General features: G+C 45.7%; 1 protein-coding gene across 1 annotated transcript; it reads right to left on the reverse strand.

Annotated features, from left to right (window-relative positions):
* Positions 1 to 1,161: 1,161 nt before the first annotated feature.
* On the reverse strand, positions 1,162 to 18,886 carry ACAA2 (acetyl-CoA acyltransferase 2). The gene is made up of 10 exons (XM_054283421.1): positions 18,843 to 18,886; positions 14,505 to 14,671; positions 12,816 to 12,944; positions 10,966 to 11,082; positions 9,461 to 9,608; positions 7,010 to 7,185; positions 5,963 to 6,092; positions 3,723 to 3,793; positions 3,021 to 3,175; positions 1,162 to 1,779 (listed from the first exon to the last, which is right to left on the reverse strand). Exons 1-10 carry the CDS (start codon positions 18,856 to 18,858, stop codon positions 1,695 to 1,697), a joined length of 1,194 nt encoding a protein of 397 aa, XP_054139396.1. The 5' UTR covers positions 18,859 to 18,886; the 3' UTR covers positions 1,162 to 1,694.
* Between the last annotated feature and the right edge of the window lie 939 nt (positions 18,887 to 19,825).

Consider the following 19,825-nt stretch of genomic DNA (forward strand, 5'->3'; position numbering starts at 1 on the left):
AGGGATGGGCACAGCCCCGAGGCTGCCAGAGCTCCAGGAGCCTTTGGACACCAGGGATGCCCAGGGTGGGGTTGCTGGGGGTCTGTGCAGGGCAGGGGCTGGAATGGGTGATCCTTGGGGGTCCCCTCCAGCTCAGATTACTCCATGCCTCTATGATTCTAAGAAGAAACAGGGAATTAGTTATTGGTTATGACAGAAAGCACTACTGGTTATTAAATAAAAATCCTCCTGCAAAAGATGTGACAAAATCCATGTGAAAAATGTTTTCTGAGCAGTGAAATCCCAGTAATCCCAATCTACTACAGTAAGAGTAGAAAGAGGAAAACAGACACTGTATTAGATAAATATCTGGTTTGCTGCCCTACTGCAGCTGAGTTGGTTGGAGATTTTTTTAATCCATATAAACACTGCTAAATACCTCTACAGTTTTTGAAGTCACTGCACCCATGAAAACCCCTGGGAAGGTAATCAGCATACTTCAATTGTTATCCACCAGCTGTAGCAACACTTGCCTTGGCCTGAATTTCCTGCTAGGCTAGGCAGACAGGTTTGAGTGGCTTTCACAATCCTCCCATGCCAGCACAGGATTGTAGGTAAGGAATATTTGACAGAGGATGAGAAGGAGTAAAGGCTGAAGTCTCTGCTGCTGTTCCAGGGCTATGGAGAGGTGTGTGCTGTCTCTGGCAGGGCTCTCTCCAGTGAGCACCTGATGCAGACATGCACATCAGAGCAAGCTGCAAGCTGCTCACAGAGCCTGGAGGACTCCAGCGAGCACCAAGACTTCATTTCACCCCAATGTCATGCTGGCTCTGTCAAATGATTCATAACTCCAACTCCACTGCCTCTGGGGCAGCTTCCTCAGAGCTGCACCTCCCCAAGTGGCCAACAACAGCCCCACACCAGCAGTCCCAAGAAATATGGGTGGTACTATCAGAGGAGTTTTAAGAAAGAGGTGCTGAGTGCGTGCAGTGAATGTGCCCCTTCTCAGGGGGCTGGCAGATTTGCTGGAGCTCTCTAGAAACTACCTAATAAACACCAGTTATTCCTCAACAAAAAGAAACACTCTCTCCAAAACCCAACACTGATTTCCCAAAACTAACAATTCTCACGTTGCTTTACTTTAAAAATAAACTAACAAACAGAACGCCAAGCCTTTTTTCTTTGTGTGTTATATTTATTATTCTTTTGGGAGGCACAATGAAAATTTCAGCTTCTGTTCTTTTCCCTTGCAGAACAGCAGGGTACAGGTTAACAGTCATCAATCTACAATCAATATATACTTCAAAAAGTCTCTGATTGCATTTTCACATTTCCTGATAATAGAAGAGGCACATGTACCAGACAGTGTCAGTAGCTGAAATAAGTTTAAGCAATACTTGCTTAAGAAGCTGCACTGACTGCTATTTTAAGGCAGGTTGGGTGAAAGTTTGACAGGCAATTTCCTCAGGAAATGAAAATAATTTTGCCTACAGAAATACATTGATTGAAAAGAGGCTTTTAGAAAATACTTCATCAGTGTGAAATTATATTGATGCTGCACTTCCTTTAGTTAGAAAGACATCAATGAATCTCTTTTGTTCAGAATTCTGACTTCTCAGTCGTTCCTTTACCTTGCAGGAAAGGCAGGCAGCGATGCCCTGGTGTCAGAGAGGCAGGTTTCTCAGGGGATCAGCAGCTGCAGGGCCCAGGAGGCCTCAGGCTGTGTTCTCAATGAGCACAGCAATGCCTTGCCCTCCGCCGATGCACGCTGACCCAACTGCGTACTTCCCGCCGCGGCGCCTGCCCAGAAACAGAAACAGGAGACTGGTTACTGCAGGTTACTGCAGCTGGTCTCCTCTCATAAAATCAGCAGCTCCTGTCCTGATTTTATGAGAGGAAACCAGCTACCAACTGGGTGTCACTGACAATGACATTTTAGAATGTCTATGTTGTTATTTTTCTAGTAAAATACCATGAAGTCTCAAGTGCTGTTGAAATATTTCTGAACAATGACTTTAGAGATCATCCGGTTCCAGCCCCTGCCACAGGCACAAACTTCTTCCACCAGACCCCACCTGAACATTTCTGGAGTAGTTTTTAAACTAAAAACATTGCTGAGGTAGATTTCAAACGCTAAGTTTTCTACAACCACACTCCAAGAAACAGAGTTCTGCAAGGTGCAAATGATCTGAAGTTTCACGGATGAGCACTAAGACAGTGTTGCAAGTGCAAGCAGAGAGACACAGTGATCTCCGCCCTGAGGGGGGAATTAAAATGCTGCTAAGCATATTAAGCAAGCCAAAAGAGCCAGAATTTCTGAAAATGGGCTAAAGGAGAGAGCAGGTGACCACAAAGTCTTTTAAAGCATCCCCTTCCAGTAGCTAAAGGACTGGAGAGGGAGGGAAAGGGCACGGGGGAATGGCTTTCACTGTCAGAGGACAGGGACAGATGGGATATTGGGAAGGGATTCCTGGCTGTGAGGATGATGAGGCCCTGGCACAGGTTTCCCAGAGCAGCTGTGGCTGTTCTATCCCTGGCAGTGTTCAAGGCCAGGTTGGACAGTGCTTGGAGCCACCTGGGATACTGGAAGGTGTGCCTGCCCATGGCAAGGGGTGGAATGAGATGGTCTCAAAGTCCCTTCCAACCCAAACCATTCCAGGCCTCCATGATTCTATGAAATGCACCACGTTAAGAACAGAACAGACTTTGCTCAAAGGCCATTTCAAAAAAACGAAACCTTCCCACAGGCTCCAGTAGGCTTGGATCAGATCTAGGTGAACGAACAAATGCTGTCATGACAACAGGATGGGATGTGAGGCAAGTGCAGGACCTGCCCTGCAGCACAGAGGTGTCAAACTCACACAGAAAGTGTGAGTTATTATTTTTATTATATTTATCTAATACAGCCCACTCCAGCCAGGAGAGTTTTAGGCTGACTGACCAGAAGTGTTTAGTCACACGGTATCCGTGCCCAAAATGTCAGCAGGCATAAATCCACCCGCCAGCAGCGCACCCACGCTGAGCAGCTGCTCAGTTCATACCTTAATTCATGCACCAGGTGAGCTGTGATCCGTGAGCCCGAGGCCCCCAGGGGGTGGCCGATGGCAATGGCACCTCCGTTGACGTTGGTTTTCTCAGGGTCAAGGCCCAACACCTTTTCCACAGCCAGATACTGAGGTGCAAATGCCTCATTCACCTAAAGCACCAGAGAAAGGACAGAACTTCAACACCAGCTTTCAGCACTATGTGTGCAAACAAGATTAAATGAGGTGAACTGGTCTTCCAGGTCCTTTTGGGAGAAACATTAAATGCTGTGTCTATAACAGCATGCTCAGCCAACACTCATGTGTCAATCCAACCCAACTAAATTCAAACACTAAGCAAGTATGAGGTGTGATTTCTAAAAAAAAGTACAGTATGTTCTGAGGCAGTGGGTCCTTGAAGAGCCTGCTGCTCTGACAGAAGAAGGCCATGTTCACAAGTATCACTAATTAAAAACATGAGCAGTCCAGCCAAAGGAGTAAAATGTCATGTCACATGAGGATATTTTTGTTCCACGGAATGCAATCACACCATTTCCAGTTTCCACATGCCTGGGATTTTTGTAGTGACTGTGCAGCAGAAACTGGATGGACAGAGGTCAGGCAGGCTCCTGACAGACAAGAACACCTACATGGCATGAGTGGAATCCTCCTGCTAAAAAGATCAGGGGTAAAATCACTGCTCTTGTAAAAACATCTCACCTCTACCAAATCCATATCCTTCAGGGTCAGTCCTGCCTTCTTCAAAACTTCTGTAATTGCAGGTACAGGGCCTGTTTGGAAATCATATGCAGTTAGTTAAATTTAAAAAATTATTAAATTAAGTATTAGAAACTTGTTTTACATGGGACAAATTCATAAAGCCTCATGAGAACCCCTCCCACAAGCCTCTGTGCAGATAATGAATTTTGGATATGTCACTAACCTGCTTTATTAGGTGGTAAGAATGCTCCTAAATCTCAAAACTACTTGGTCTCCTTGCCAACATACAGCCAGGGAAAACTAAGAGTGTCACTACTGCTGCACACAGAGCTTTTGAGTCAAGAGAAGTGACAGTCCCCAGGTAAATAAAATAACTTCACAATGGTTTTGAGGCATTCTCCTTCCCCCAATACTCTTGGTTCCACTTACTCTTTCCTCACAACTTGCAGCCTCCAGGTAAACAAAATAAGAAAAATACAAGCTGCTCCAGAGTTTGCTGGTCACGTGCTTAGTTATGGGTATTGTCGTTTTGGTGTTCTTAATATATCTGAAAATCTTCTAATAAAAAGCCAAACCTTTAACTAGTTTATTCCAAACAATTAGATGCTCCCTCAGACCCAGGTCTTGGACGACTGAAAAAAGCAAGATTTTGAGTTTCAGATTATTAAGAGTTTGGCAACAACACTGTCCTCTGGAAGAAAGCTGCCTTCTATAACCTAATATGAACTATTATTAAGGGAAATTAACTTCAAATACAGCTACCTAAGGAAATACACACTCAAAGAAAATTTGGAAGGGTTAATCAGGTATGTGCTTGTAGGAGAAACATACTGAGATGTTGGGTGGTGGCTGATCATTCAATTCTAAAACACCAACAATGCAATCACACCACCACAAAATGGTGATGAAAACACATAGCTCAAAGAATAAATACATAAAATTAAGTAAAGACAGAAAAATTAAAAGAAGTAAGGGCCCAGTTCAGAACTCAGTGGAGTTTCAGGGCGCCCCAGGCAGCTTAACAGCAGACTAAGTGCATCTTATTAGGGAAGGATTTTAGTATGCCTGTTACGCATCAGAGTAATGGGAGGGTCTCATGTAGACAACACAAAGACCCCTAATGACAGCCAAGTAAACTTTTCCCCCTCTCTCTCTCTTTTTTAAAACAATGGATTCTCTCACTGAACACTGTGAGACAGGACACGCTATCAGTCTGTGAAAGGACAGTGGCTCAGACTGAGCTCCTGTTTGTCAGATCTGCTGCTGTCACGTCAGTGAACCTCATCTGGTCTCTCTGAGCTGCTGGGGACAGGCTGTGGTGTGAAGGAGTTGGGATACTAAGTGATCCTCCACATGATTTATGACGTTTTTAAACAAGCTGGAAGAGCTGCCTGAACTAGAGAGAAGGGGCTGGTCTAGGAAGCACAATGCCAGCACCAAGTCCAGCGAAGAAAACCCTCCCTCCTGCTCTGTGTCAGACAGTCTGAGCAGGAAAACAAATCTGACAATGCCTCATTTGCATTTCTACTGGCACACAGAACCTGCCAACAACAGCTCCTCTGAACAGAACACAGAGAGGAAAAGCAATGCTGGGATACAATGCTGTCTGCAAACTAAAGCGAAGGGAAAAATCCTGTGGTGTCTGGATTGGCTTTGAGGGACTGTTTGCACTAAGAGAGGAAACAGAAAACACCTAATGAGGAAACAGAAAATATAGGATTAAAGCAACCAAGAAAAGGTTTTTGGTTTTCCAAGTAACACATGAACAGATGCATATCTTGGGATCCAAGCAGCTTGAGCCACTGAAACTGCTCGAAGCTTACACTCCTCCATCAGCAAGAGGGGAGGCAGGCAACCCAGAGCTACACGTTTTATCAAGGGATTCAGAGCTCACAGCAAATGAACATGAATTTTAGGAGAAAATGGTTTTTAAAAAATGTATGAGTGTTTGTTTTCTTGACTAAAAGAGACAGTAAAAAAGGGGAAGAAAGAAGAGCCTGGGGAACTATGCTGATGCTATTACTGTGGGTCAGGCACTGCACACACCCCTCCAGCCAAACTGAGGAGCAAATCTGTCCCTCTGCACAACAGGGATGAACTGACATGGCAGGATGGACAGCAGGGCATACAAACACCTTCAGAGCCACCAGCCTGAGCACACTCCTTTCCTTTACAATGCCCATGACAAGAACATTTTAGTGCTGTTTGATGCCATAAAATTGTGCTTTACTGCAACTTACCAATGCCCATGATGGAAGGGTCACAGCCAGCTGAGTGATAAGCTACTACTCTTGCCAGAGGAGTGAGACTGTGCTTTTTAAGTGCTGATTCACTGGCAAGGATGACTGCACCAGCTCCATCACACACACCCTTGCAGTAAGAGAGAAGCATTCTTAGTGAGAAAATACAAAGAAACAAAAAAATCCTCACACTCTTTAACCCCAAAAAGGGGCTTGAGTCTAAGGTACCATAATTAACATTTAACAATGTTTCTTCAAAACCAAATCACTCTTCTGAGGTTGGGGAAAGATAGTTAAATATAGATAAATGTTTCACGAATTCCAATGTGTTAGAAAAGAAAAATAAGTCTTCCCTGCATTGGAAATATGATTCTGCTGACTTGCAAGAACACTATTAATAATGGGTAATATATGTGCTATTAATTATAAAAGATGCTTTACAGACACCCACACTTGCTGTGGCTATGATCTATTTTAGGCATGAATTCAGACTGTATGATCACAGCACTCCATCTGGCCCAAAGAACTTTAATCAATTAATTAAGATAATGACTGTGAGAGGAACAGTCCATAAAGACTAAGCACTGAGTATATTCTGGGTAAAAGCAAAATGTGGGGAGAGAGGACAGTAGCTGTGGTACAAAGATGAGCAGCAGCAGTATGCCCACTAAAAAAATGTAGGTTTGAAGCAAAGAAGTTCAGTTACCACTGCCCCCCACAAAAGGACAGTGGCTACACAGCCACTGCAGCCACCAACTGCACAACTCAAGACTCAGGAGGAAATGCCAATGCCTCACTGCAGTATCAGTGGCAGCCACAGAACCAAATTTAGGGCTTAGGAGTGACTGAAGGAACCCCTGGCACCAACCAGAATCACCTGGCATGAGGCTGGGAGAGTCAGCTGGGGCATTCAGCTGCAGAATCAGAAGTCATCTTTGTCAGGAGACACCACTGAGAGCCAACTCGGTGAGAGATAAAAGCAGTGGCAATAAATTTGGAGAACCACAGAGGGGACACGTGCCCAACCCAAGGGTCTGATGTACTCACTGAAGCATTCCCAGCCGTGACTGTTCCATCCTTTTTAAAGACACACGGGAGTTTTGTCAGCTGTTCCATGGTGGTCTGGGGTTTGGGGTGCTCGTCCTTTTGCATGCTTTCTTTACCCTTTTTTGTCTTCACCTCAATTGGTGCCATCTCAGCCTTAAAGTGGCCAGCATCATTAGCTGCAATCACAAAAAGGAAAATAAAAAGGACCTGATAAAAACATCAAGATGATTGCCCAGCATGACCTACAACCATATTTTCATGTGCACACAGCTTCTTGCTCTATTTGAACCAAAAGTTCAGGGACAGCAATATTTATGCTTTATTTTCCTTATTTATTGTTGGGGATTTTTTTGTGTTTTTTGTTATTTTAAGAAGTTGGGTAAAAACCATAGACGTACACTGTCAAACTTCTCCAAAGAAAGCCTCAAATATTGAAACTTTATGTCAGGTTTCAACAGCTGAACTCCTTCTAGTTTGGTTTTTTTTGTGTAAACCACTAGGTTTATTTTTAGTACATACTCCCCTTTACTGCTGTAATTTTATTTTACAGTTCTGTCATTTCTCAGATGGCCAAGATGTAAATCTCACTCAGAGAGGAATGAGCAGAAAACCTCTTGAGCCACATTGTTTCTGTTGATAAGATACTGTACATCAGTCAAAATCCTGCTCAAGGTGATCCTCCAAAGGCTCTCACTGTCAAACAGATCTCAGAATGGGATTCAGCTGCCTAAACAACCTAAAACAATTCAAGTCATTGCAGGTATCTAAGATGCCCAAAAAAGCATCTGGCCAGATTGCCTAATAAAACATGAGACAGAGATTTAAAACTGAAATTGTCAGATCTGATGTTGTTTAGCTACCTCTGGATTTCTCAATAAATGCCTCAAACCCTTTTTCTTTCCTGATTACACACAGGGTTCTCTCTTTACTGTGGGATAAGATGACCTGGTCCTACATGCAGAAATAAAAACAGCAAGGTAAAATCCTAGGAAACAAGAAACACAGTTTCTAGCAAAGGCTCCAGTAATAGCAGGAGTTAGGTAACAAGAGGAACGAGCAGGAAGGGTAATAAATGATGAAGAAAAGTTACAAAAAGCACTTCTACATCCATTAGAAAAAATACAAAATCTTCCTTCGAGAGTGGAGCTGTTAAAATGCACCATCATTAGAATCCAAAACCATGCTTACATCCTTCTTTCTTACATTCACCTTTGGCCTCCAACGTATGTTGAGTGCCAGGATGCCCACTGCACATCCCACTGGATTTTGGCCTAAACTTCACAGTAACTTAGTCACAGAAACTTGGGATGGTTTGGGTTGGAAGGGACATTGAAGTCCATCTTGCTCCAGTCCACTGCCATGGGCAGGGACACCTTCCCCTGTCCCAGCTTGCTCCCAGCCCCATCCAGCCTGGCCTGGGGCACTGCCAGGGATCCAGGGGCAGCCACAGCTGCTCTGGGCACCCTGGGCCAGGGCCTGCCCACCCTCCCAGCCAGCAATTCCTAATTCCCAATGTGCCAAAATCTGTGCCTGCCCTCTGGCAGTGGGAGCCATTGCCTGGGTGCTGTCCCTGCCTGCCTTGTCCCCAGGGGCTGTGCAGCTCTCCTGGAGCCCCTGCAGGCCCTGGCAGGGGCTCTGAGGTGTCCCTGGAGCTTCTCTGGTGCAGCTGAGCAGCCCCAGCTGTGCCAGGCTGGCTCCAGAGCAGAGGGGCTCCAGCCCTGGCAGCAGCTCCGTGGCCTCCTCTGCACTGGCTGCAGCAGCTCCAGCTCCTTCTTACATTGCAGGCTCAGAGCTGAATGCCTCTGAATTATGGTTTTGGGCACGTAAACCACCCAGAGAACAGTTCAAAACACAGCTCCTAAACAAATATTCCCTCTTCAGGTTCCATGTGCTCCTACTGTTCCAGCATTCAAGAACAACATTCAATTTGCAAAAGAAAGCAGAAGGATTTAGATGAATTACAGCACATGCTGGCACACAAGGAGGATGTGGGTCACTTTGGAAGACTGCTCTGCCGTGCAGAGGAAAGAAAGGAGTGCAGTCAGGCATGCCTGGGACAATGCTGCATCCCACCAGAGGGGCACCAACAAATGACATTCACCGACATGAATCCTGCTCAGGCAGGAGCTCACCCGTGACTGGCCAGTGGTGTTTGCTGCCTCAACAGCTAAGGACATTCCTGAGGAAGGCACAGGAAGGCAGTGGAAAGGGGCTCCCACTAAACCTTCTGAGAGGTGCAACCAACCCCTCACTCAGCACACAGTCAAAGTCAACCCCCCTAAGATTTATTTGTATGATGGGGCCAACAAAATCACAAATTACAGCATGCAAACAGAAGGACAAGAGCACCAAGAGCCAGAGAAACCCTCAGAACGCTTTGAACCAAGGCTAAAAACTGACTAGACTTGAAACTGGTGCCACATAAATGCCTCCCCTGCCCGACTCACTCACCAGCCTTGCACCTCTGCTGGGTTTTGAGCGCGTACCGGTCGCAGTCCTCCCGGGAGATGCTGTACTTTGCAGCCAGGTTCTCAGCTGTCACTGCCATAGGGATTTTAACATGGGTATCTGTTAGGGCCTCCCACAACGTGTCTTCCAGCTGCGTGGAACATCAGAAGGAGGAAATCAGAAAGCACGGCAATACCTGTATTTATTACTGACAGCTTCTAACTGTTCAGCAGTCTCTTAGAAAGTAATGGCTCTTTGTTGAATTAATTCAGGTTACCTACAGATAATTTACTGATTTATCAGAATGAACATAGTGAAAAACAGTGTGCAAGCTCTTGTGTGCTACTCTAATTAATCTCCATTACACTCTAGTGCGATTCTTTCCACTCACACATGGCCCCAAGAGGCTTGGGGGAAAGCTTTTAAAATAGATTTTTGGTATTTCAGCATATTTTGCTTCTGTATTAATTATTTATTAGAGTCCTGTGAGCAAACTTCCTGGTTGCCAGGAAGGAAATGGGAGGCACTGTGAGAAGGCACAACAACCTACTGATTCTTTAGCTCTTTCTCTAATGTCAGGTAGAATCCCCTTGCTAGAGTCAAAAGTTTCTGTGGGTATGACATCTCAGGGGAGAAGATACCCAAGTTTACCTTCACTCAACCTGATAAAGGTAAGTCCAGTCTGTTCAGATGGGTTTTGTTATCTCTGTCAGCAGTAAAGTTCTGCACGATAAGCCATTCATTCACCTGTCACTGTGTAATTCTGTTATCTTTATGGTAAGAACACAGCTGCACCTACTTGGTGTGTCAGCAACTTTGTGAAGGTGCTGTCAGTAGGACCTGCGCCACACAAGAACAAATCAAGGACATTCACCATCTTCACAATGGAAATATGTTGTGGGAGAAAAATCCAAAGGGGTGAAACACTGAAATATCCTAATTTTGCATTTTGATGTCAGTTATGACCTCCTGAGTAAGTCGTGACACGTTTTCAGTTTATCCTGCTGATAAAGTATTTTCCACAGTATTCACTCAGAACTTATCTTCAGAAGAAAATGTAAATATAAGTTACTGGTCAATGGATTTAACTTCAAGGCTCCACTTTGAAATTGAGAGATGCTCACAGCTTGGAGGTATACATGCTCTTTACCAGTCTCTCTACCTACTGCCAGCACTACTAGCCTTGCCTAAATGTGTGTGCCTCTGCTTCACAGACATTTTGTACACAGTACTTGCACAGAATGTAGCAAGTGAACTAAATTTTGTGTCCAAGAGTTTATTGGTATGTTTAACATGGAACAGGAACTCAAAAATGGTTTTGAAAAAGCTGGAAAACTGGCACACTTCAACAAATGGCCTGAACCTACTGTTTTGATACTGTCTGAATACTAGATAAATGCTTTAAGATATGAAGTCTGGATGTAATCTCCAATAATTTCATTTGCAAGGATTTGTTGCCTACAATCCTGATACTAAGCAATGCTTTGCTCACAGAGCAAAGGAAGTACCTTGAGTTCTGCTCCTAATCTGGTTCCGAACCGAACCTTCCGAACCGCATAAGGAGCCTGGCTCATGCTCTCAGCTCCGCCACACAGAACAACTTCTGACTCATTCAGGCAGATTTCCTGTCAACACAGTAAAACAAAACACATCCAGGATTTAGCTGGCTGCTTGAGGAAGAGAAAAATAACTGTTTTAAAAGAAGAGGTTGTCACCTACAAAGCAATGAACTCAGAATGAACGCAAGCTTAGCCATGTGTGCACATGGATGAAGGGTTTACCCTTCTGTTAATGGTGGGGTCTGTCTCCTTTGAGCCACATCCCTTTTTCTTCCTTTCAGCAAAGAATGATTGCATTCATGAGGGAAGAAGAGAATATGGGTGTGCACATATGACAGAGCAGAGGAACCAATACATAAGGCATCTGCATGCTGGTGTGGTTTGGTTCACAAATGGTTGTGCTTGTGGTTTTCAGCTCCCACTCTTCTCAAAAGGAACACAAATTACACTTCAAAGCCTGAAGTACGATCTTACAATTCAAAAAAAAGGACATAATTTTAGAAGACAATAGCTAGGTAGCTGCCAGAGTAAGTACCCAAAACACACTAATTCATCAATGGCAAAGCACACAAAACCTAAAAGCCCCAATTCTTAAATGCACCATCAAAGCATTCAAGAATAGTGCTTCCTTAAAATGCTTCACTGAGTTGGACTTTGAGTTATTTATGAACTAGAATGAAAGAAAATTAAATTACCCCAGAGCAGCTGTGGCTGCCTCATCCCTGGCAGTGCCCAAGGCCAGGCTGGACAGGGCTTGGAGCAACCTGGGCTAGTGGAAGGTGTCCCTGCCCATGGCAGGGAGCTGGAACGGGGTGTCCTTTGATGTGCCTTCCAACCCAAACAGGTCCCTGATTCTGTGATCTTGATATGCATTTGAGATTCCTAGTTGATAACTTGTGTGTAGCAATAAGCTGAGATGATCTTTACTGTTACTAAAAACTTTGTGAGCACCTAAGCAGCACAGGCTGCATTGATGAAATGCCATCTTTGAAAAGGACCTCACCACCATACTTCCAGTAAAAGTGGTCACATTCTGCAGCAGATTTTTTCAGTGTGGACAAACAGTGTGTATGGCCTCTGCAAAACGCACTAGTAAAAACAGATGGGTGGATGTTATTGCAAACATGTAACTTTATCTCTACATTTTTCACATTTTTTCTTCTAGAATATCAGGCCTAAAATAATTCATTAGCCAAGGAAAACCAAAAAAATCCCACACAATACACAATCTGCTTGTTCAAGTATTCATAAAAGCAATGTATGAGCAAATGAAATAAAAATCTGTGTGCTCTGACTCAATGGTTTAGGCCAACTCCTCAAAGAGAAGTTGATTCTCTTCTATTTTAAAATAAGTGACCTCATAAACTACTTAACCCATGAGAGGTTTGGATCTTTGAACAAAAGCATACTTAAAAAGCACAGGTTGCTGCTTACACAGCTAGGCAGGCGAGAATATAAACAATGATCAAGAGATGAAAGACTCCTGGAGTCCAGTAATTCCAGTCCATACAAACAGGATTGTGGGATGCAACTATAGCACAGCAAGCTAACACTTGTTCACCAGCTCACATTTGTTGCATTCCTCATATTAAACTAAAAATTGCTACAATACTTGGATTTTAAGAAACATCCACAAAATGTGGCACTGTGGTGGCTGAACTCCTGCAAAAAACTGTGCTGGACAATAGAAATCTCTATCAAAAACCCGTGTGAAGATTCATCCCAAGCACAAAGGACATGTTTCTACACCTTAAAGGCCTGACAAAAGCTACAGCTGACACAGAAACACAGCTTTGTACCTGACAGCCATTGGCAATGGACTGGAAGCCAGAGCCACAGAGCCTGTTGACAGTGAGGGCTGGGACAGCCATGGGAACTCCCACTCGCAAACCAACGTGTCTTGCAATGTAGATGGCATCTGAGGAGCTCTGCAGGCAGAACAGGAAAGAGGTTTTGTCACACTCTCATTGGTTTGGAAAGCAAAGAAAGTCAAAATGGTGTGATTGCATCCCAGACAGAAGATGGTGCATGTTCAGCAGAAATCCTACCACTCACCCAAAGCACTTTGATTCAGCTCAGAAAGACACTATCCTACAGGATCTGAAAGTGCCACTGTCTTAATATGCATTTTAAAGAAAGTGTGTGTTAAGTCAGAAACTTTATGGTTTTTTCCCTTATCCTTTATTTTCAAAACAGCACCCGTACAGCAGGCTGACACAAGGGCAGATCCTGCCAGGCAAGCTGCAATTATTTTAAGGTAAATTAATATTGTTCAGACTAACAAGGGAAGGCCTCCCAAAAACAGAGAGAACACCTATGCCCTTGGGGAACGCGCCCTAAGCTAAAATGTGTCATAAAGACAAAGTTCTGTGAACAGTGCTGCAATACTACTGCAAGTTCAGAAAAAAAAAATTAATGAAGCCACTTCTGCTGAAGGAGTTTGAAGAAGTCACACATTCACAGTTTATTAAATTTAATCAAACAATATAAATAAACCAGAATTAAAAAAAAAATCTACTGGGATGGGGAAGTATGATGCAAAGGAAAAGACATGTACTTTCAAAATAAAAAGAAACTTTTATCAGGAGATAGCTATTTTTTATGTGACAGCGCTACAAGAGATTTGAGTGCAGCAATGTTTTCCTAGGCCACAAACAGCTCTTACAGAATTGAAAAGCTGAATAAAAGAAGCTTAGATGGTAGCTGTAGGAGACAGAATAATTTGAAACCACTCTTTTGGATGAAAATGCAAAGAAGGAATACCACCTTGTTCTTTGCTTATTGTCCAAGTTCTCAGCTGTTTGCTTCTTCTGCATCCTTGAAACATGCAGTGCAAAATAAAAGTCCCCACCCTTAATAGTAATGGTGAAATCAGAATACAAAGCAAAAAAAAAAAAAAAAAAAAGCTAGGAATGTTCTTTGCTGTCTTGCCTAAAACAAAGATCCTCATTTGTATGTGTGGGTAACTGCAGCTCTGCAATGCATACAACAGCATCCTCTTTGGAAAAGACACGATTGTCCAAATGTCTCTGCCAATCAAAGCATGAATCCTCCCAGTTCAAAGGAAACTCAAAAATAATTCTATGGAAAACACAGGAGAAATTGACTCATATCACTTACAGGCTTGACACAGAAAGGGATTTATACAACTCAGTGAATAAATACTGATCACTGAGACACACAGCTCCAGCCATTAAAACAAGGGAAACATACCTGGGATTAGCAACTAACCAGTTAATTGACACATACTTTTAGGAGGTCAGCTCGTCCTGGTTTAAACGACCTCTGGCACTAAAAAAAGCAAGCTAAGCCCTGCTCCCAACAGCACCACAAATCACATAGGACACATCCCTCAAGCACAAGCAAGAAACACTAGCCTGCAAACCGCTACCGACCCCTCTGGCTGCCAGCCCGAGGCAGCGGCCCACAGGGCCACACCGAGGGTGCCTGGAACAGCCCCCAGGCAGGAGATCTTGCAGGCCACCAACCTGCATGACGTTGCCCACGACGACGCTGTCGATGATCTCGGGGGGCACCTTGCCCGCGGCCAGCGCGGCTCGAGCGGCATGCTCCGTCAGGTCGGTGGCCGAGAAGTCCTTGAGCAGCCCCCCGTAGGTGCCGAAGGGAGTGCGCTTGGCTGCCACGATGAACACACCTGCAGCGGGGGCAGAAACGGCCCACAGTGAACACACACCCGGGGGGGCACAAATTATCCACAGGCACAGCACCTCGCGCGCAGGGGAGCGCCAAGCCAGGCTCCAGCGCGCGAGCGTCGCTGCAGGACACGAAATAAAACCATGCGGACACAGGGTGAAAGAAGGGCAGTTTAATTTCTGACTCCAACATTTATAGATTTTTCTAAAAGTGACAGTGGATTGGGGGGTGACAGTGCCACCTCTCCAATGACACTGGACAAAACCAACAGTCCATCAAATTTCTCCTCCTCCAGAAAAGAATGCGAAACAATAAGCATTCGCAAAAAAAAACGCGTGAGAAAATTCGTTGCAAGAATGTAAACATCAGCAGGCTCAGGAGAACTTAAAAGAACAGGGCAACAGGTGACACCCCAAATTAACCCAAAACTTTTTAAGAATAGGCAACATGAACACAGGAAGTTTGAGATAAATAATGAATGGTGCTTTAGACAGGGAAGGCGTGAAGAATTAACAGTCAGAAAAAAAAGCTGGGAAGATTCTGGAAATACAGTGAGGTTTGACAACAGAGTAAGGCTGGATACAAATGTGGAGTTGGAGTAGGCTGCCATATGCATCAAAAATTAGTGCTAATGCACTAAAAACGTGCCAGCAACATCTAGGAAATCCTGTAGGAGACACCTGCAAAAAAATCAGATAAAGAACAGTGCTTTTAGCAGAGGCCATTCCCTCATTCTAGAAAAATCAGCAGATTTTTGGTTTATATGCAGAAATAGTTTCCACAAAAAAAACCAAAGCAAAAAAAAAAAAAAAAAAAACCAAAACCAAACAAAAAAAACCCCCAAAAAACAATAAAAAAAAAAACCACCGACAAAAACCCCAAAGCACAATCCCCCCATACACTTTTTATATGCATTTCAACTATTTCAACTTTGAGGACTCAGGACTTTAGCTTAAGAAAAACTCTCCCTAATCAAAAAATTCATGCTCCTGACATCAGAAATATATATATGCCACCTAAACTGCTTTAGCACAAATCTTCTGGTTCCTGAGAATAAAATCCAGGGATTTTTACTAGGCAGGAGACCATGTGCAAGCAGTTGTGTACAAATGCACGGGTCAGGAGCAGTTGATACAAATTCCAGCTCAGGGGAAGCCATCCCTGAACCAAAGCAAACATCTCCTGGCTGCCTGTCACACCGGCTCCCTGCTCCCACGTGCAGAAAAACAAGTGGGAGGCAGGCTGTGAACTTTCCCCCAGTTGAAGCGTATCGCTCGCAGCCCCTGTTTCCACAGCTCCCATCAAACACCCAGCTATTTTAGGGAACGCTGCAGGGACACACACAGATGTAAGGACGCAGACAAATGAAAATGCCTGCTCATTAAGCTGCTTGTGAGCACCGATTTCAGGTCACCTGCTCCGCGTTACTTGGCTGTTTTGTCAGAGAGGGTGCTCCTCCATCCCGCATGCATTTGCACCCCAGGCTGCATGACTGCTAGAAAAGGACATTCCAAACTGGTCAAGGTCAAGGCTCCCCACTGACAAGGGCCTGAACACAGTGCAGAGATCTAAAATGTGCAGGGAGGATCCTCAGACACATATCACAGAATGGGTTGGGTTGGAAGGGACTTCAAGGATCATACAGTTCCAGCCCTCCTGCCATGGGCAGGGACAGCTCCCACTGTCCCAGGCTGCTCCCAGCCCCATCCAGCCTGGCCTGGGGCCCTGCCAGGGATCCAGGGGCAGCCACAGCTGCTCTGGGCACCCTGGGCCAGTGGCTCATCTCATGGCAAAGCATTTCTTCCCAATACCCAATCTAAACCTTCCCTCCATGGCATTTCTTTCCTGCAGCAAAACAGGCCTTGATACCCACATTCTCCACCGCTCCTCCCATCCACTGATTCCCTGCCTCCTCCAAATTGTGCCAGCCCTAACTGACCACAAAGCCTTGCTGCAGACCAGCCTGGGGGCCTGACCAAGCTAAAAGAACCCCTTCTCCTCCCTCTTGGCCGGGTTGTCAGTGACCCACATTATTTGTTCAGTCATATCCACCGCGGCATTGCCTCACGAGCAGCGCAGGGGCGAGGATGGAACTTTGCCCTTAAACACTCCTTCCACACCAACACCACCTCTCTCTCTTCCACGGAGGCTGCTCACTGCTGCCCACTTCCCAACAGCACCACGGGGCCAATAAACCAGGGCAGCTCACACAACAGAGGTGGCTGAACACCAACTCAGCAGAAAACGAGGGTCCCATTTTCACTTGGATCAGTCCCGTGCCCGAGTTCACCTTCTGGCTGCTCAATAAAACAGTAACTCGAGACTCAGCGAGAAGACTGGGCGGAACCAGTACGAGGAGAAGATGAAGGAGCAGCGGCACAGTCTGTATTATGTTGAATTAAGCTGGACACAGACACTCCCTCAGGGGACATAACTGCCAAATTTTGCTCGACTGGAGAGGCACCTACAAATGCTACTGCCTCCCCAGAATTTCAGGAGAGGCAGCAAGGGGTGGCTGAAGCCCTGAGTGAAAAAGGATTCTTTACCTTTAACAACTCTTCTTAAATTCCCATTAATTAGTTCTGTCCTACATTATCAGAGAAATTCCAGAGTCTCTGCAATTTTCCAAGGTGATAAACAATGCATGAGAGCAGAATAGTACCAAATGCATAGAGATCTGAACAACTTTTGGGGAAAGAAAGTCAAGATCACTCTGAATCCTTACCAAACACTACATTTGAGACATTTTTTAAACCGGTTTTGTTAATCACTTGCTGCCAAACAGGGAACTGAAACACTACTTAATGCTCCAACATATCTCAAATGCACTTGGTACGAAAATAATTCTTCATCAGATCTGTTCTGAAAGCCTACAAAACAACCTATAACATAAAAAAGGAAGTTGAGAAGCATGAACGGTATATGAAAGTGTTGTGGATTGAGATAAGAGAAAATCCTGCAGCGGGCACAGAAAACTAAAATCAAACTATTATGGGCAAGGTGCCCTCTGTGTTCAGCAAACCCGTCAGAATTAACACAATGCTGACTACACAGACCTTAGCACTGCAACCTCACACCATGACTGACATGTATGCTATTATTTAAGTACAGTCTGTCAAGTAGCAAAGTGCTGTCAAATAGATAAAAAGCCCTATTGCAATAAATTCCAATTTTGTTTTCATACAAGAACAGGTCTTAAAAGGTGTATGCACCTCATTTTTAAGATTCACAGAATTTAAACAATGCAGAGCATAAATCAGTTCTTTGCACCAAACACTCTGAGGAGCTGTGGCAACTTGCGGAGTTTATCCTGCACTATCAGGGCTAACACAGGCAGGGTCTGTATGTGACAAACTCCCTGTCACTGACAGTTCAGGTGTCACTTAGTCACTGCACGTAAACAGAGAATCACAGAATTACAGAATCATCTGTAAAAGACCTCTAAGACCATGGAGTCCAACCATTCCCCAGCACTCCCAAGGCCACATCCACACGACTTATAAATCCCTCCAGGGATGGGGACTCCACCACCGCTCGAGGCAGCTGTGCCAGGGCTGGACAGCCCTTTCCATGGAAAAATTGCTCCTGACACACAAGTCAAACTCTCACTTACAGGACAGACACGCAGCCCTTGCTATGCGTTTGCAGCACAACTGAGTCGAGCACGCAGGGAGCCAAAGACTGAACTACTGCAGAAAACCGTGCTGAACACAGGGGCTGTGACTGAACTGTCTGACCCCCACCTCACCTTCTGCACCCCCTCCCCACCCTGTGCTCCCCATTCCCACCCTGTGCTCCCCACTCCCACCCTCTGAACCCCATTCCCACTCCCTGAACCCCACTCCCACCCTCTGAGCCCCCCCCCCCCACTCTACGGCGATCATTCCCACCCTCTGCACCTCATTCCCACCCTCTGACCCCACGCAGCCCGGTATTTTTGGGAAGTTCCAAATTACTTCCAGCTGTCTGGCCGAGCAGGCACGGACGGGACACTGGGGAGAGAGATCCCCCAGTGAATGGCTCTCGAGGGCTCTACTTTGTAATTCCTGCCGGCCCCACCAACTGCCTCGCTTTGGGGGCCCCTACAGCGTCCAAGCCGTGACCTCCCGCCCCCAGGGTCCGCCCGGAGCCCCTCAGGGAGCCAGGGATCCGCGGGGGGACGGGATCCTCACCCCTCAGCAGCGCCATGGCCACACCGCACCCGTGGAGTGCCGCGCCCGCCGGCCGGCCCCGCACATTCGCCACGCTCAGGGCGGAAGGGGCGGCCGGGAGCGGCCCGGCAGGCAATTTACTTAAAGTTATTTTCTACGCGTAATTTTAGTTGTTTGATACATTTATTTTAAATGTGGGGGGTATTTTTGGTTGTTTGTTTTTTATACTTTGCTTCTGCTTGATTCGATTTTTCCCGTGCGGTTTTGGCGAATCGGCGGCAGGGGGAGCGAGGGCCGGCGGCGATGGCTGAGGGGAGAGGCTCCCCGGCCGCCCGCCCCACAGGTAATTACACCGTGATACGGTTAATTGCAGATAATCGTGGGATCACTTCCGTTGGAAAGCACCTCCGAGATCATCGAGTCCAGCCTGTCACCCGATCCCCACCTTGTCACCCAGCCCAGAGCACTCAGTGCCACGTCCAGGCCCTCCTTGCACACCTCCAGGGATGGGCACTCCAACCCTCCCTGGGCAGTTCCAGTTCCTGACCTCCCTTTGCGCGGGGAAATTCCTGATGGTGTCCAACCTGAGTCTGCCCTGGCGCAGCTGAGATTTATGAACCTCCCTGAGGGGGTTGTGGAGGGTCGCACCCCTGAATTCGTGCACAATCCGTGGCTGACCCACTGCTGCCCCTAATTCCAAGCTTTGGCTCCCCTGGACACGGATGGAGATGAGCAGGAGCTGTTTGCAGCCCATCTGTTTGAAACCTGTAAGCATTTGGATACCCTCATTTTCCAACACAGCCGACAATGAGAACCACAGGGATAAAAGGGCTAAATGCCTGTGATCATATATTGGTCACTAGAGGGAAGAACTGGTCCCTCCGTGGGCTGCAATGAACATGTATCGGTCTCAGTGATGCAGCACCATGGATGCTGCAAGAACCGACAGCAGGACAGATCCATGGTTCACTCTGAAAATATGAAGTAGTTAAAAACACACACAA

Source organism: Melozone crissalis, unplaced genomic scaffold (genome assembly GCF_028551555.1).
Source record: "Melozone crissalis strain CALT ecotype California unplaced genomic scaffold, PUWL_Pcris_2 ptg000036l_1, whole genome shotgun sequence".
Lineage (NCBI taxonomy): Eukaryota > Metazoa > Chordata > Aves > Passeriformes > Passerellidae > Melozone > Melozone crissalis.